Source organism: Curcuma longa, chromosome 3, assembly GCF_044706935.1.
Source record: "Curcuma longa cultivar G26 ecotype Majalengka, Jawa Barat chromosome 3, ITB_CL_G26_1.1, whole genome shotgun sequence".
NCBI lineage: Eukaryota > Viridiplantae > Streptophyta > Magnoliopsida > Zingiberales > Zingiberaceae > Curcuma > Curcuma longa.
In genome coordinates, this window is record NC_133863.1 from 12,448,488 (window position 1) to 12,464,289 (window position 15,802).

A 15,802-nucleotide genomic window follows, 5' to 3' on the forward strand; every position below is an offset into this window, starting at 1 on the left:
TCTTCTCTAAAGTGGTTTTAGCTGACAAATTAGTTATAATTAAATGCAGACTTAAGTGATCATTAATCTCTTCTTTACCTAACTAACTAACTAACACTTTTTGACAAATTAGCAGTCTAAGTGCATGGTTAATTATATACAGATTATAGGAGGGGCCTAAACTACTTGAACCACTTGGGAGAATTGAATGAGTTGGTTGAGTCGACTGAGTTGGACTAATATATTAGACCAATTAAGCTGGGTGAGTCTAAGTCGACCGAACATGTCAATTAACATAATTTAAGAGGTGTGATGTGTTATGCTGCACTTGGCAAGTTAAACAAAGTTCTAACTGAGACAATTAAATGGAACAAGTTAAAAAGAGACTAAATGAATTGAGCTAGCCAAGTGAAACTATAATGGACTAAGCAAAATTATACAGACAAACCCAAAAGCTAAAGAGGCCATTCTTATCAATTAAATGGACTAAATATGTACGAAAAACGAATTAACTCATCCGTGATCAATCATTCATTTATGTCATTCTCATTCAATTCAGTGCCATTCTTTCTATGGGCTAAATGTTTGATTCAATTAGACCAAACAAGCCATGATCAAAGCAACTAGGCTCATAAAATCTAGCTATATTTTTGACCTAGCGCCAAGTGGTGCTTTAATAAGCAGTCCACTATGGACTGTTTCATTTCTTCACGTTGGGAAATTTGATGGCTCTATAAATACCTCAAGTGGGGAAAGAAACCCTCATTCTGATCCCCAACAGCAGAGCTTTCAGTAATAGGAAGTCATCAAGCATGGTGAGGGCTCCTTGCTGTGAGAAGGAGGGCCTCAACAGGGGCCAATGGATGCCTGAGGAAGACAAGATTTTGGTGGATTACATAGGGAAACATGGACATGGCAACTGGAGAGCTCTTCCTAAACAAGCTGGTGAGTTCATGTTCAGTTTCAGAAATTAACACAAAAGTTTTGCTTATTTTTTAGTGTACGAGGGAGGACAGTTAACAGACTTTGATTATTTGGAGAAGGGCTTTTGATCATGTTCCAGTTTCAGGAACACCAAAAACTTTGCTTAGTTTTTAGTGTGATGAGGGAGAAACTAAATTTTGATAACTTTTGGTTTTTCATTATCTTTAGTTCCAGAAACACTAAAACTTTGCTCATTTTTCAGTGTAATGAGGGGCAAAAAAAAAAAAACAAACAAAAACTAATTTTCAGTGTGATGTGGAGAAAAAGAACTAACTTTTGATCATGTTCAGTTTCAGAAACACAAAAACTGTTTAATTTTCAGTGTAATGAGGGGGAACACTAAGTTTGATCACTAACTCAGGACTTTTGAGGTGTGGAAAGAGTTGCAGACTCAGGTGGGTGAACTACCTGCGGCCGGATATCAAACGAGGAAACTTCACCAAGGAGGAAGAAGACACAATCATCCAATTACACCAGTTGCTTGGAAACAGGTAGATCCTTTAACTTGTCACTTTGTTTGTGGATGAAATAAACAGAGAGAAGTCTGTATATTGGTAAGTGTTAAGCTAGATCTCAATTAGGAAAGTTGACTAGTGTAGATTGAAACGGGAACAGACCGGTCGAAGTAAGGTTGAGTAGGTTGGCCAAAGTGGATCGAATTCGACCGGTGTAAATAACTTGGCTAGGCGAGGTTGAGTTACACTAAGGTTTCAAGATCTCTTATCTATAGATATAGAACATAAGGTTCAATGAGGTAGAATTAGGTGTTCAACTATACCAAAATGGAGGCAATTAAGAGGAAAATCAGAAGGATCCAAATTGACGATGGTGACAAGTTGTCTCTTGGCCTAAGTTGATCAAGCACATGGCAATTCCTTACTAATCAAGCACACAGACTTTGAGATGATATCGAAAATGAACAAATAATTTTACTCGCACCAATTCCACTTTGTGACTTTTTGCAATCAAAATCTGACCTTTTCCTTGCCAATCCACAGGTGGTCTGTGATTGCTACCAAGTTACCTGGCCGAACTGATAACGAGATCAAGAATCTGTGGAACACCTACTTGAAGAAACAAACCGACCCCTTCAACACTTCACAGAGAGAATCGAATAAGAAGAAGAATAACAAATCTGTTACATCACACATGGTCTCAGACATGCCAGTGCCAACAGCTACAGAGCAGCAGCAACAATCTCAAACCAGTGACCATAACAGTGTCAACGCCAAAGAAGAAAGCCTTAGTTCAAAGATAAATGATGAAAACTTTTGGCTGGAAGCTTTGTCCATTGTGGATAGCTCTGCTTCTTCTTCTTCATCATCATCATCATCATCCATGGATTTGACAGAAGCAGAAATCGTTAATCCTGCAATTGGTCAGCAGTGCTTTGATCTGTTTAGTTCTTATGGCACTGACGATGATGGCATGGAGTTTTTGGTGAATTTCTCCATGGGAGTTGTGGATTTGGAGGAATTGTCACTATTCTAAATGTCAGAGTTCTTGTAGAGATTGCATAAAGCAGAAAGAGAAGTTGGGAGTTGCAGGGTTTATATTTTTTGGATTATATTCTGTTAAACTCGATAAGTTAATGAATGAAAGAAAATAAATTATATATATATTTATATACATATTTTCAATATATCCTTTCCAAATGAATGATTTGTAGAAGAGAAACTGCCAGAAAAAAAAACTTTTGGTTATATATAATTTACTTGCAACTGAATCTACTCAAACATCAACTTTGATAGTCGAAGTTCAGACTATGATATGTTGAACCTGACATTTAGAACCCTAGAATCTATATACAACACTCAATGATCGTTTACCACTACATTAGAATCTAATGTTTACGAGGTGATTGTGTTATCTTTGAAGGGAGTTGAGAGTAATTACAATTGAAGCTTATGGAGTTTTCACGTTATATGTTGAACCTATATGCCACAGTCGATTCTCCCCTTAAACTTACTGAGTCCAGATGGTTAGACTGACACTTGAACCATCAAGTTTATGTGTTCGATCCATTCAAATTAATGTAGCTTTGAATGAGTCAAACCGACTATAAATATGTAGCTTAGCATGTAATCTTAGTTTGTCAATTTGATTTTTCAATCACTTAGTTCACTTCAGAGCATCATTGTAACATGTATCTAGGCTTCTCAAATCAATTGGCCTGCTTACTTGGACTTCTATATATAGACACCTTTCATTCAACATTGTTAGGTATGTGATCTTTCCATTTTCCAAATCTCCTTAGAGTATCAGAGTATTAAGTGGTGTGATTTGAAAACAAAAACAAAAACAAATTAATGAGAGCATGTTTTTGGAAACAACTTAAAGGGGTGTGTTCATCTACATATTGCAATAGATATCCTTTGATTTTAGAGCATCACTGTAACACATATCTAAGCTCGTCAAATCAATTGGGCATATCTACGTGGACTTCTACATATAGACACCTCATTCAACATGTTAGGTATGTGATTTTTCCATCTTCACTCTCCTATTTTGCTTTAAGTGCCTTCTAGTATTAATAATAATAATGACTTAAGATTGCATATTGCATTTCTATTAATGTAATATACAATGCGTCAAATCGACCATGAACATGCATCTTTCCACATATCTAGAGCTTCATCTAATCGATATAACATGCATATTTGAACTCTTATGAATATGGTGCATTCAGATTTATATTTTAATATGGGAAACTAAGTTTTATATTATCTTTGCTTAATTATTCCTGAATTATTATAACCATGCACATTAACTATTATATCTTTCTAAAAGATCATTTCCATAAATATCGGATTGTGTGTGAACAATGTATGGTTAGCAATCCAAAATGCCACAAGAAATCTCTAATTATTCTCACATAAGTTGCTAATCTTTATAACTTCTTGACAAAGATATTTTGCCCTTTCCAAGGATGATTTGTAAACAACCATTCAGATTCCATTCAATTATTTGTTGTTTGGGTCATGATATAAAATGATCACAACTATTTGCCCTGAGATCACAACATGAATAGATTTGTTTTCTATTAAATCTTTGTTTTGAGACCTGAGAAGGCAAATGATCAAAAGCCGATGAACACGATCTGTTTTGTGAGCCATGGGAAGCCACTGCAATGTCCAAGCCAGTGTCGCGAACAGCACCACATGGGGGAGGGTAGGCAGGCTGGGTTAACAACCAACAAGTGGACAGGTGACCGTCTGACCGACTTGGCCCTTGTGGTCAGGCCAGTGGCAGGTAGTTGAACATTGGGGCTCAAGCAGGTAGCTGCTCAGGCACATCTAAGATCCACTCCCAGAGGCATTTTGAGAAAGGGGAGCACAAATAGAATCTTCAAACCACGATATATCTCATGTTATATTATTTCTTTTACTTGTTTGACGCTTTGTGCATCTTTCATTTGTTATCATGATATATTAATTGTCATTAGAACACACTTAGGATTAATCATTTTATTTATGTGAATTAGTAAAAAATTTTAACTGCCTATCCACAGTCTCTAGCTGGTCGTTAGATTTGGGTTCCTGTATTTCTGAAACCGTATCGGTTGTAATCCTATTCATTCATACTCACATTAGGGAGAACAGTTGTTCATTCAAATTGAAACAGCTTCTTTCCTTACCACTTCTAGTCCAGTTTGATTATATTTCTACTTTGGATGATACAGTTGATTCATAGCATGCAAAATAAATCAATCAATTGGAAAGGAATTAGAAGCATCACAAACAACCAGAGATTTGATTTCTGTGATAACTGATGATGAAAGATCAGATACAAAGTCGTAAGTAAGGTGGCACATAACTAACATTTAGCTAGTACTTACAAAATCCACTAAAAATAATATGATTGATACGTCACAAGTTACCCGTTTCTTCCATGTTTGGATCATCTTTTGGCCAAACCACTGTTTCCATCAGTCGTTCGCGCATCAGCTGTAGGTTTTCATCAGAAATCTTCTGATACATTTTCGCATGGTCGCATTTCTGTAAATCAAAAGAGCCAATGTCTCAGTTTACTATCAAAGAATCTCGCTGTTGTTGCATCACAATACAACATAATTACGCAGTTTTTCAATCAGTTAATGCACAAACTTGGAGCCGACATGTGCAGCCCTTGTCAGTATTAAAACACTGTAACTTACCTTAATCCATTTGCCATACAGATGAAGTCGTGTTATCATCACTCTTTCTGCTAAATCTTGCTTCTCCTAAAAGAATCCAAGAACAAATTTTAGTTTGCACAGTTCAACTCTAGGAAATAATGAAGATAAAGTTTGTGGTCAAAATTGTTAACGAAGAGGTCACCTTTGCCAAAATACGGAGAAAGCGTTTACCATCAGTCGGATTATTGTTCGCAAGAAAACTACAACACAATGGAGAGTGATATTAGTGCCTAAAAGGATAGTCAAAGAAGAAAACCATGGCAATAAAATGTAACTCACTTATAGAGCCACATGTAACTTGGAGGGTTCATTTCATACAGCTGGTGGAGCACAGTCCTTGTTGCTTTGTAAGTGAAGAAATTAATCAGTTGCTGGAACAAATACATTAAAGTCTCAGTACTCGCTCGCTAGCATACACATAGACGATTGCATATCAAGTTATCAACCATCCAAAGCTATCAGGTACCATCTCACTTGCCATGGAAGTTATGTTCAAAAGGACACATCAAAGCCTATGCCTTTTCGAAGATAATTTATTATAAAAAACTTGGAATCAGTGCAATAGTTTGTAACACAATCTAGTCGAAAGTTTACCATCCAACTAACAAAAGTTACAACTTCATGATTTTCACTTTACCATCCATTTTTTTTTTCAATTCCACTCTAGCCTAAAATCAGATGAATTCATCTCAATATAAACCATGAACAAACACTATGTAGCCAGTAAAAGACTAATGCCAATACAAGTATTCGAATAGTGAATCAACAAGCATCAAGTTTGAGTGTTCAAAGGCGCAAATCAGGGGGTTTCAACCAAGGATCAGCGTCAAAATCACCTTTTTCTCAAAAGAGAGAGAGAAAACAAACGAATCCCACCAGCAAAATTCTCCAACCAGTTTAAATTTGCAGGCAAACGATCAAAGTTTCTGCATCAAGATTTCGAGTTTCCCCCTTTTGAGTTTGATTAATACAGACGCATTCTAACATCAATAGTTTTCTGAAATCCAAGGTGAAGATGAAGTAGAAGGTGATGAGGAAGATCCCGACATCGATATATGCAACGAATCATAGAAATGCCTTGAAGAATTAGGGACGAAGATGAAAAAGAAGGCGATGAGGAAGATTCTAACATCGATGGATGCACCGATTCATACAAATGGACTGAAGAATTAGGGACTTACCACGTGAACGTCATCGAACCCCTCCTCGTACTGCCCCCCGAGCTCATCCACCACCACGAGGAGGTCCCCCTTCCGCCTACTCCCCTTCTGCTGCTGTAGCGACTTCCTCGCCAGCGCCGGCAAGCGGCGGCGGCGCCACGGCCGCCGGGAGTGGAGAAAGGAACTGCCGAGCTGGATCGGGGGCCTCCGGCAGGGCGGGGCGGAGCGGAGGGCCACCTCTAGTCCGGTGAAGGCCACGGATCCAGCAGCCATCGCTCCTCCGAAATCAGAATCGCAGATCAAAATCGATAGGAGGAGATTCTTCTCGGGCTGGATCTTTAAAAATCAAACCTTTTTTTGTATATTTCCTTCTGATGTCTCCCACTTCCACCACTGCCAAACAAATTTGTGAGGACCCTATTTATTTTATATGCCTAATTGAAATATCTATATTTTTTATGAAAATAATTTAGTTAAAATTATCATTTTAATTTTTTTAATAATATTAATTCAGAAAAAAAAGAGAGATTTATTCGTCACGGGAAAGCCGATACTTCCACAAAACTGCCGAAGACGAAGAGCGCCAGCCTAAAGAAGGCTTTTGTCGTCTGCTGCTGCTGCTGCTCCTGCTCCTCCTCCTCGTTATGGTCGCCAGTGGCAGCAGCGCTGATCTCGGGAGTGCGGTGGCCTGTTGTCGTTCTCTCCCACTGCCTGCTTTCTGCTTCTGCAACGTCTGACGCCGCGCGCCGCGGCCTGCTTTTTGACTCGTCTTCTTGGCTTCTTGTCCCATTTTGCTCCCGGAGTTTAGGGCTTTGATCGATATTCGAAGGCGAGGGTGGAGTCAGTTGGGAAAGGTACCTTTATTTTTTGAGACGGCAACTTTGCGCTTTCTGGTTTTCCATGCGAAAAATTTGATTTTGCTTTTGTTCTTTCACTCAAAGCGGCAAGTGAATCTCCTCGCCGGCGGTCTCTTTCGTGACGATGACGTGCACAGCGAGTGTTTGTGATAAGTGCTCGCTGTCTGTAAGCTGGATTCGTTGAGCTCCCCCTTCGGTTTTGGTTTCTAGGGGTAGGGATGAGGGACTTCGCTTCTTGTTTAGGCGAGAGCGGAGTTCAGGTGTTCGATTCATCCTCCGGCAGCGCCGCCGCCGCCGCCGCCGCCGAGTCAGCCCAGAATGTGGTGGTTTGCCTGTACCACGCTCAGCTCCGTGGCCGCCGCCCTTGCGTAATCGGCGTTACGTGGAGCAAGAGCCTGATGGGCCAAGGATTAAGCGTCGGGATTGATGATTCTGACGGCCATTGCCTCTGCAAGGTGGACATCAAGCCGTGGCTTTTCTCCAAGAGGAGAGGTTCTAAGAGCTCAGAAGCGGAGGGCGTCAAGGTGGACTTTTTCTGGGATTTTTCTTCTGCCAAGTTTGGAACATCGCCGGAGCCACTGGGTAGTTACTATCTCGCAGTCATCTTCGACAACGAGATGGTCCTCCTGCTCGGCGATTCGCCTAAGGACGCCTTTCGCAAGACTTCCACATGCCCTGCGAATTCCAAGGCAGTCTTTGTGTCCAAGAAGGAACACATATGGGGGAAGAAGCTCTACTCTATCAAGGCTCAGTTCTGCGACAATGGGCAGGCTCACGATGTCGTTATCGAGTGTGACACGGTCGGGATCAAGGATCCCTGCCTCGACATCCATGTCGATAAGAAGAGGGTGATGCGGGTCAAGCGACTCGTGTGGAAGTTCCGCGGAAATCAAACAATTCTGGTCGATGGCCTGCCCATCGAGGTGTTCTGGGACGTTCACAATTGGCTTTTTGGTGCTGCTCCAAATGGGAACGCCATCTTCATCTTTGAAACTTGCCTATCGGCCGAGAAGTTGTCGCCGTGGTCTTCGTCGCCGGGCTTCAGGCAGTCTCAACTTCATGGCGTGCGCTTCTCGTTGATTGTATATGCTTGGAAGAATGCTTAGGTGGAGGCAAGAGGATTTTCTTCCTTTGCGCTTTCATTGAGTTCTAACACCATTTAGTAAGTGCTCTATTTTCTTCCTTTGCTCTATTTTTCCTCAGCATGTTTCTTCTCTTTTGCAAGATCATGCCATCCTGGGAGCAGATTTAGTGATTGTAATTTCTTTACAACTAAAACCTGTTCTGTTGTATGGCTCTCTATACGACATTCATGCAAACAACCAAAACAAAAGCACTTGAATACAAAGTAGCAAGATTCACTGGTTCTTTTGCCGCCTGATACTAATTTCTTCAAAATGTGTTCTTCATAAAAAATATAATTCCTTGGATGTTCTACTTAAAGAAGCCAGCAAAAGCTAGCTTTCTAAAGACAAATCATTAAGGGAACATCAAATTCAAACTCGTATCTCAATTCAAGAAGTTACTGGTAGGGAGGGAGTTATTGTTTTGCAGCCAAAGGAAAAAAACAGTTCTAACTATCAAGCTTCCCATCCGCGGAGAATGGTTGCACGGGCAACTCGGTTGACTCCAAGAGTAAAAGCACCCATGCGAAGATCACACTCGTGCGTCCGGCACATCTCCTTCATGTCTTTGAAGCTTCTGGTCATGTAGGTTTTCAGCTCGGCGTTCACCTTGTCCTCATCCCACATGAATCCTTGGATGTTCTGATATCAAAGGGGGAAAAAAAAGAGGATTTATTTATTAAGGAAACAGAAAACTGCAAGGATCATAATTCAGATACTGCATTGTTGTTAGAATTTGCATTGATCTTTAACCAAATTTGGTACCAAGTTCATGAAATATCTAACTCACTCGAGTTGCAAGCATTAAGCACTAACCTGAACCCACTCAAAGTAGCTCACAGTGACACCACCAGAGTTTGCATATATGTCAGGAAGAATGACGACGCCTTTCTTAGACAAGATCTGAAAAAAAGAGGGAGAAATTATAAGATAAAACGAGCCTTAGAGTGATCACATCGTACAGTAAAAATCGATAATAATTTTATAAGACTTTAGTATAACCTCATCAGCCTCAGGATCAGTTGGATGATTTGCTGCCTCGATGATGAATTTGGCTCTTATGTCATTGGCATTTTCCCTTTCAAATGGCATTGGATCAATTTGTAAGAGAAAAAAAATCAAATATTGTATTTTGCTTCTTCAATTCAGTGATTTGTTGTACTTTTTAAAGCGAAACTAGGAGTGGACCATAAAATTTTATAAGACTCATGTTTTGGAAAGAAAACTAAGATTAATGGTTGAGATAACCTGTTTATAACGCCTCCAAGTGCTGCTGGAATAAGAACATCACAGTCTTCTGTTAGCAGGGAACCTGGATTAATTGATTCTCCACCGTTGAAGCCTCTGATTCCATGATTCTCCGCAGAGTGTTTCAGTAGTTTCTCAATGTCAAGGCCTTTAGGGTTCTTGATAGCTCCTGACACATCGCTGACAGCAACCACTTTACCACCTGCTTTGCTGATGAGTTGAGCAGCCCAAGAACCAACATTGCCGAAACCCTGAATGTTGAAAAGGACATGATATTATGATCTTTGATGAAAAATTAACTAGTAAAACAAATAACAACCTCATTGTGTTTCACTGGTTTTTGACCATAATGATTTCTGTTTTTTCATCTTATCGAACTAAAGGTAATGATGCAATATAACTAGACGTTGGAAAAAAAATGATTAAAAGAAGTTCTTGAATGTAGTTGAATACCCTTCCATCTCAACTGATACATTATAATTTTGAGATTCTCGTTCTGGACCAAGCTACATTGTTTTGTTTTTGCAGAAAAGAATTTTTTCCATCTAGTTGTGGATATATTTTTCTTAACACATGAAATTGGTCAATTGCAATACGTAACCAAAAACTAAATGGCTTCACCTGTATCACAAAGCGGTGATCTTTAATGCTCCTTCCATGATCAGCAAGTAGAGCTTCTGTTGCAAACAGGACACCCCTTCCTGTAGCTGCATCTCTACCAAGAGATCCACCAAGATCCTTGAAAAAGAAAAACATTCAGCAGGGAAGGGATTGAATGTGGAGTAGTTAACATAGTTTGCTGCTCTCAATAAAGGATAAAATCTAGAAATTGATTTTAAAATTCTCCTTTATTTCCTTTACTAAGGAGTATTATTTTTGATGTAAAACAGATAGAAAGGACACCAGTAACCCTGCTATCTTAATGGAGAAAATTTCACCAAGCGTTCGTGGTAAAAGATGCTCAGAAGTGTGACAAAGATAAACAAAAACAGACAGGAGTTAGAATATCGAGATTAGTTAGATGTCTTGCATTTAACTACTGTGCTATCAATAACTTCTTTAGAGAACATTAAATTTCATAAATGTGTTGCTAACCATATGTCTAACTTCCCCTAAAGTCATGGGAAAGGTTTTACCTGGAAAAAATGTCTACAAGTGGGACTAAATCTCAGATTTGTGGTCCCAGAGATACATCGTCATGGCTGATCAGTATACAAATTTATCCGGTGAGATAAAAGGCTTAACTACAAACAAATTCTGAGACATTGTATGGTTCATGAATTAGTGTCCATCTATTATGTGATCATCACTCTCACTCACAAGTACCACTATGTGCCACATCATTTGGTAGGATTAACCAGTTCTGAAACTGAAAGTTTTTTTTAATCATATCTCCATCCTAATGCAGTATTATACACATTTTTTGACAAACTAATCTGTTAATGGTTCAGTTCAAAAACCAACCAACCTGAAAATTCTAATGATGTTTTGAACTGAGCCTCAGGCATGACTCATGTTGCATGACCACAGTGGAATCTTGATTGAGTTTCTTGTGAGAATGATGTCACTATATTATTCTCTAAAGAATCAAGTTGGATCATTGTTAACCAATATCAATTAAACTGGTTGTCAGATTGGTTTGGCAATAAGAAGACCTACATTAAACAAACCTGAATTCAACAATAAAAATTCAAAATATGTCAGATAATAGAAATGCTTGAATTATGAATTATCTAGATAATATTGGAAGTATATAAAATTAAGCTTTAAGTAATAATGCAGAAGTTCCAATCCTGGTGCACTTACAACAGGTTTTCCAGTCACAACAGCAGGTGAGTAACCATGAAATTTTGAGTACTCATCTAGTATCCAAGCCATTGTCTATGTCATTTGCAGGAAAAGAGTTAGATCCATCAACATGAGAAAAACAAGTTAATACACTCAATAAACATCGGGAAAAAAATCAGAGTAAAGAAAACAAACCTGTGGGTTGGTTCCCATATCAGGTGCTGGCACATCAGTGTGAATGCCAATTAGATCATGTATCTTCTGTGTGAAAACTCTAGTAAGTCGCTCAAGTTCAGTGATACTAAGTTCTCCTGGACTACATCCTATTCCACCTTTAGCACCTCCATATGGAATGTTTGCCACGGCTGTTTTCCAGGTCATTAATTGTGCCAAGGCATTCACTTCGTCTGGGTCAACCTAAAGTAAATAAATTTTTTGTTTCAAAAGAACTCAACTTTTGTTTCTCTGTAATAGTACAAACTTAAAATAGGAACTGGGATGCCATGGATCATTGTCAGACAAATATGGTATAGAACTAAAACAAAAGAAAAGGTTGAGATGGGTATGATCACATCCAAAGGTGACCAAACGAATTTCATAGAGTGAAGGTGTAAGGATGAGCAGAAAACTTATTTGAATATTATAGTGTATAATTTTGCAGCATATAGTTCAGTGGAAAGATAAGATCCACCTAACCAATCCCAAATAGTCAGATCAAACACAGCTCGATGATGATGGCTAGATATCTTCAATATGGTTCAAAAAATGTTTTAAAAAAAAACATGGTCCAACTGTTTCTTTGCCAATAGAAAAGAAGATTAAATCAGATGTCTTTTTAAACTGCTATAGTTGTAATTTCAAGAGTGATACAATTACTCCAAGCATGTATTTCCTTTTCAGCATATGAAACAAAATAGAAAGTATGTTAGCATTTAATTTTTTTTTTCCATATAAAAATTACATTTCTCCTTTATTAGGCCAAAGAGGTAGAAAATTCAGATATAAGCTCAAAGAGTATTCTGTTGTCACTTGCTTCCATACCATAATAATCATAACATGTAACAATGGCCCCCTGAAAACTTATCTCAAGCTGCCAAAATAATGTAACTTTCCAAGCAAAAAGGAGAAATTATGATAAATACCCAACATTATACAGACCACAAGCGACAAGAAAACAGGTTTCCCATCATGACAATGCAACAGAGTTTGTTAAAGCATGTCCATGAGACTAAAGAGATTTTCTAAGTCTTATAAGAAGATCAATAGATTAGTATATAGCAAGTAGTAAATGGCTTTTTTTAGCAAGCCACAATTAAAAATAAAATAAAAAGTAAAAAAACATCTTGGATGCAATTCATTTGATAGAAACACTATTTGACAACCTTCTGCTTTTGAAATAAAGGGTTCCAAAAGAACTAGATATCTTGAGTTTTTGTTGATTCAAATTAAAGTTGGAGGCTTATATTAACAGGAAGTTCCTTATTTAGAACCTTGTTAAGTATACCAGATGTTATGCATAGTAGAAGCATAGTCACCTACACTAAAAGAAGTACCAGATGTGGCATACAACTGAGAGCAAACTATTTTGCAAAAAACGAGAGAGAGAGAGAGAGAGAGAACTATAATGTAATCAAATATGCGCACCCACCTCATGATGGAATCTGATTCCTCCCTTCATAGGACCTCTGGCATTATCATGCTGCACCCTAAATCCCACAAAGGATGCTAAGGTACCATCATCTTTTGGAATTGTACATTCAACCTGCAGAACAATATGTATGTTGTCAAGAGAGTAATACAAAATTTCAACATAATGACAGTTCACTGTTAATTTAATTGTTGATGATCAACAATGGACCATCCTTATTCAAGATCAACTTAAAATCCAAAAGCTGTTTGCATGTTACTGAGATGCAAAATTATCTTCAATCAGTGTTTTATAAGATCACATTGAATTAACCATTTTAACAATCCTTTTCACATCAAAAAGATAAGCATCATGCTGATATTGGCACTTTGACATCACCAAAAAATTTATCCACCCACAAGAATCAAAGTAAACATAGTTTTCACTTTCACCAGTGTACGAATGATTGCACATGAGAACAGCCTCAACTATGTCAAAGAAATAGAAAAAACAAAAGTCCAAAGATGCAGTCAATCCCAAAATTGTTCCAACTCAAAGAAGGAAACGTTGAGGAAGTGTTAATTTAGTACAAAAATCATAAGCAATACCATCTGGGAACAAGAAGAAGTGAGAGTAAAAAGAGAATAAAGAGAATTGTTCAAAGGAGGGAAAGAAATGTTCTAAGATGCTTAGTTGCTTACCTTGATCTCTCTGAATGGAATTAGCAAACTTTTTTCAAGTTTAGGGTCCAGCCCCAGCAGCTTAGCAGCTTGTTTAAAATTTCTGCTAGTTGCAACTAGTGCATTCATTTTTCTTCTCCAAAATCTGCCACTACAAACACAAAAACAAAAATGAATATGTGAAATAAATAGCGGACGAGCAGGAGATATAACATATCCTTCCTCAGAAACAATGTCTAGATCCTCACCAGAAGCTCTACAAGTATAACAGCTGCTGGAAATTCCCACTCACAGTATCCACTTCCCTGGAACCAAACACAGACCTGCAAATAGGTGTCGGGGCCTATCACCAAAGATGCTTATGCACTCAGGGCATTTATGAGCAGAGAAGTAACAGAAATGCCAGAGATTGCACATGCATTGGAGATGTACATCTAACTCTAACAAGCCAAATGCGGTAGTATAGTTCAATAGCACAACTCATCCTTAACATACATTTTTAATAAAATCCAAATTCTCCCAATAAAACCAAACAGGACTCCACTTTTACTAAATATAAAAATTAAATAATTTTAGTAAATTATAAAAATTAATGATTTGGATATCAAATAATGTTAAATAAAAATTACTATTTTAATTTTAAAATTAAAATTTAAAATTTAACTTGAATAACTTTAAATAATTTTAAATAAAATTTAAAATTAACTACTTGGTGCATACCATATCAAAGCAGTGACAACACTACTACTATGGAAAGAAACCAACATCCTCAAACGCAATAATAGCAGTTCTTTAATAAAATTCTTGAAACGGGTCCGCTGGCATTGGGTTGTCCAAAACTAGCTAAGATAGAAGTATCCATATCTACTGTGCAGTTACCATAAAACCCAATTCATAATTTTCAGCATTTAAACTTTTGACGCGACAAACATGTGATTCACCAGGTAATAAGTCAGTGCAATTTTATTTATTGAGAGTTTCACAGGACTGTTACGTGAAATGCCTAAAAAAAGCTATGGATACGAACAAAAAGCAGGAACCCGCGGTCATTTCAAGAATTTCCTTTGACCACTTGGTTTGCATCATTACCCTTTCTAATCATTCAAAACCGTCACTGATCAAACATGTTTAAGTCCGAGGCACATCAGCATCTACCACACTTACCAGATTAATAAAAATCAATAATAAATTAAAATAATTAAAAAAAGAATTCTTTTCGCGGAAGGGATACTAAAACCCATCCGATCATACCTCGAAGATAAATTGATCCCACAAGCTCCGAGTGCGGCGGCCGAACCAGACGCACCTTAAAAACCCACAGAAGATCAGATTTTTTTTTTCCGCTGCTTAAGGTTGAAAACAAAGCAAGAACGAAGGAAATAAGAAGGCGGACAGAGCACCAACCGGAGCTGTGGCAGAGCAGCAAGGCTTGAGCTTCCGGGAAGCAGCAGGGGTATAAAAGGACTCGGGCAAAGGCGAGATAACGCGTTCAAATCGGGAAGGGGATTCCCCCTGGGCCTACTGAGCTTGCGGTGGAATCAGCTTCCATTAATAGACCTTTTTATGGAGGAAGAGGAATCCCATTGGGCCGAGCCATCGCGCAGTGAAAGAGGCGTGCGGGTTCGTGGATTCCACCTCCGCTTCCCACTCCGCTGCTCGCCATTTTTTTAGGCAACGAAAGTAACGATTAGGGTTTCCGTTTGCAGGAATCGATCAGCAGCGATTGATAAACATATTTGATCGATCAAAATAAGGAAATTCTTTTTTCTTGATTTTTCCCATAATTTTTTTTAACGAAATCTATATTTATCTAAAAGTTATAATCAAGCTCTTTATTCGCATCAACTAAGCATTTACTCAATTTAATTGGTAAACTTAAATAATAGTTGAATAACTATTTTAATTGGCGTCCACTATATTTAGTAAGCAATAGTGATAATAATTGATATATTTTTTTAAAAAAGCTATGATTTATTTACTTGATTTATAAGTAGATTATTTAATTAATTTCATAAAATATTGTGTTTATAAATTATTCTAGCGTTGTTTTTATACATATATTTTTTTATCTAAAGTATATATCATATTAATGCAAGCTAAGCGTTTAGACAACGTGGAACACGACTCAATTTAATGGAGTGCTAAAGTTAATATTTAATTTTTAAAATTATCTGAAAT

At 37.8% G+C, this 15,802-nt stretch overlaps 4 protein-coding genes across 4 annotated transcripts; 2 read left to right on the forward strand and 2 right to left on the reverse strand.

Annotated features, from left to right (window-relative positions):
* The first annotated feature begins 767 nt into the window (after nt 1-767).
* On the forward strand, nt 768-2,582 carry LOC141824936 (transcription factor MYB30-like). Its single transcript, XM_074712284.1, has 3 exons — nt 768-924; nt 1,325-1,454; nt 1,962-2,582. Exons 1-3 carry the CDS (start codon nt 792-794, stop codon nt 2,452-2,454), a joined length of 756 nt encoding a protein of 251 aa, XP_074568385.1. The 5' UTR covers nt 768-791; the 3' UTR covers nt 2,455-2,582.
* A 2,120-nt stretch (nt 2,583-4,702) lies between these two features.
* On the reverse strand, nt 4,703-6,682 carry LOC141823277 (chaperonin-like RbcX protein 2, chloroplastic). The gene is made up of 5 exons (XM_074710543.1): nt 6,322-6,682; nt 5,420-5,511; nt 5,283-5,340; nt 5,120-5,185; nt 4,703-4,961 (listed from the first exon to the last, which is right to left on the reverse strand). The coding sequence occupies exons 1-5, from the start codon at nt 6,571-6,573 to the stop codon at nt 4,833-4,835; spliced, it is 597 nt and encodes a 198-aa protein (XP_074566644.1). The 5' UTR covers nt 6,574-6,682; the 3' UTR covers nt 4,703-4,832.
* Nucleotides 6,683-6,941: 259 nt separating this feature from the next.
* Nucleotides 6,942-8,513, forward strand: LOC141823276 (uncharacterized). The gene is made up of 2 exons (XM_074710542.1): nt 6,942-7,154; nt 7,242-8,513. The coding sequence occupies exon 2, from the start codon at nt 7,376-7,378 to the stop codon at nt 8,261-8,263; it is 888 nt and encodes a 295-aa protein (XP_074566643.1). The 5' UTR covers nt 6,942-7,154; nt 7,242-7,375; the 3' UTR covers nt 8,264-8,513.
* A 123-nt stretch (nt 8,514-8,636) lies between these two features.
* LOC141823275 (glutamate dehydrogenase 1, mitochondrial-like) lies at nt 8,637-15,214 on the reverse strand. Its single transcript, XM_074710541.1, has 12 exons — nt 15,029-15,214; nt 14,876-14,930; nt 13,873-13,947; nt 13,646-13,775; nt 12,966-13,079; nt 11,513-11,734; nt 11,336-11,410; nt 10,151-10,267; nt 9,530-9,780; nt 9,284-9,359; nt 9,098-9,184; nt 8,637-8,923 (listed from the first exon to the last, which is right to left on the reverse strand). The coding sequence occupies exons 4-12, from the start codon at nt 13,751-13,753 to the stop codon at nt 8,738-8,740; spliced, it is 1,236 nt and encodes a 411-aa protein (XP_074566642.1). The 5' UTR covers nt 13,754-13,775; nt 13,873-13,947; nt 14,876-14,930; nt 15,029-15,214; the 3' UTR covers nt 8,637-8,737.
* Between the last annotated feature and the right edge of the window lie 588 nt (nt 15,215-15,802).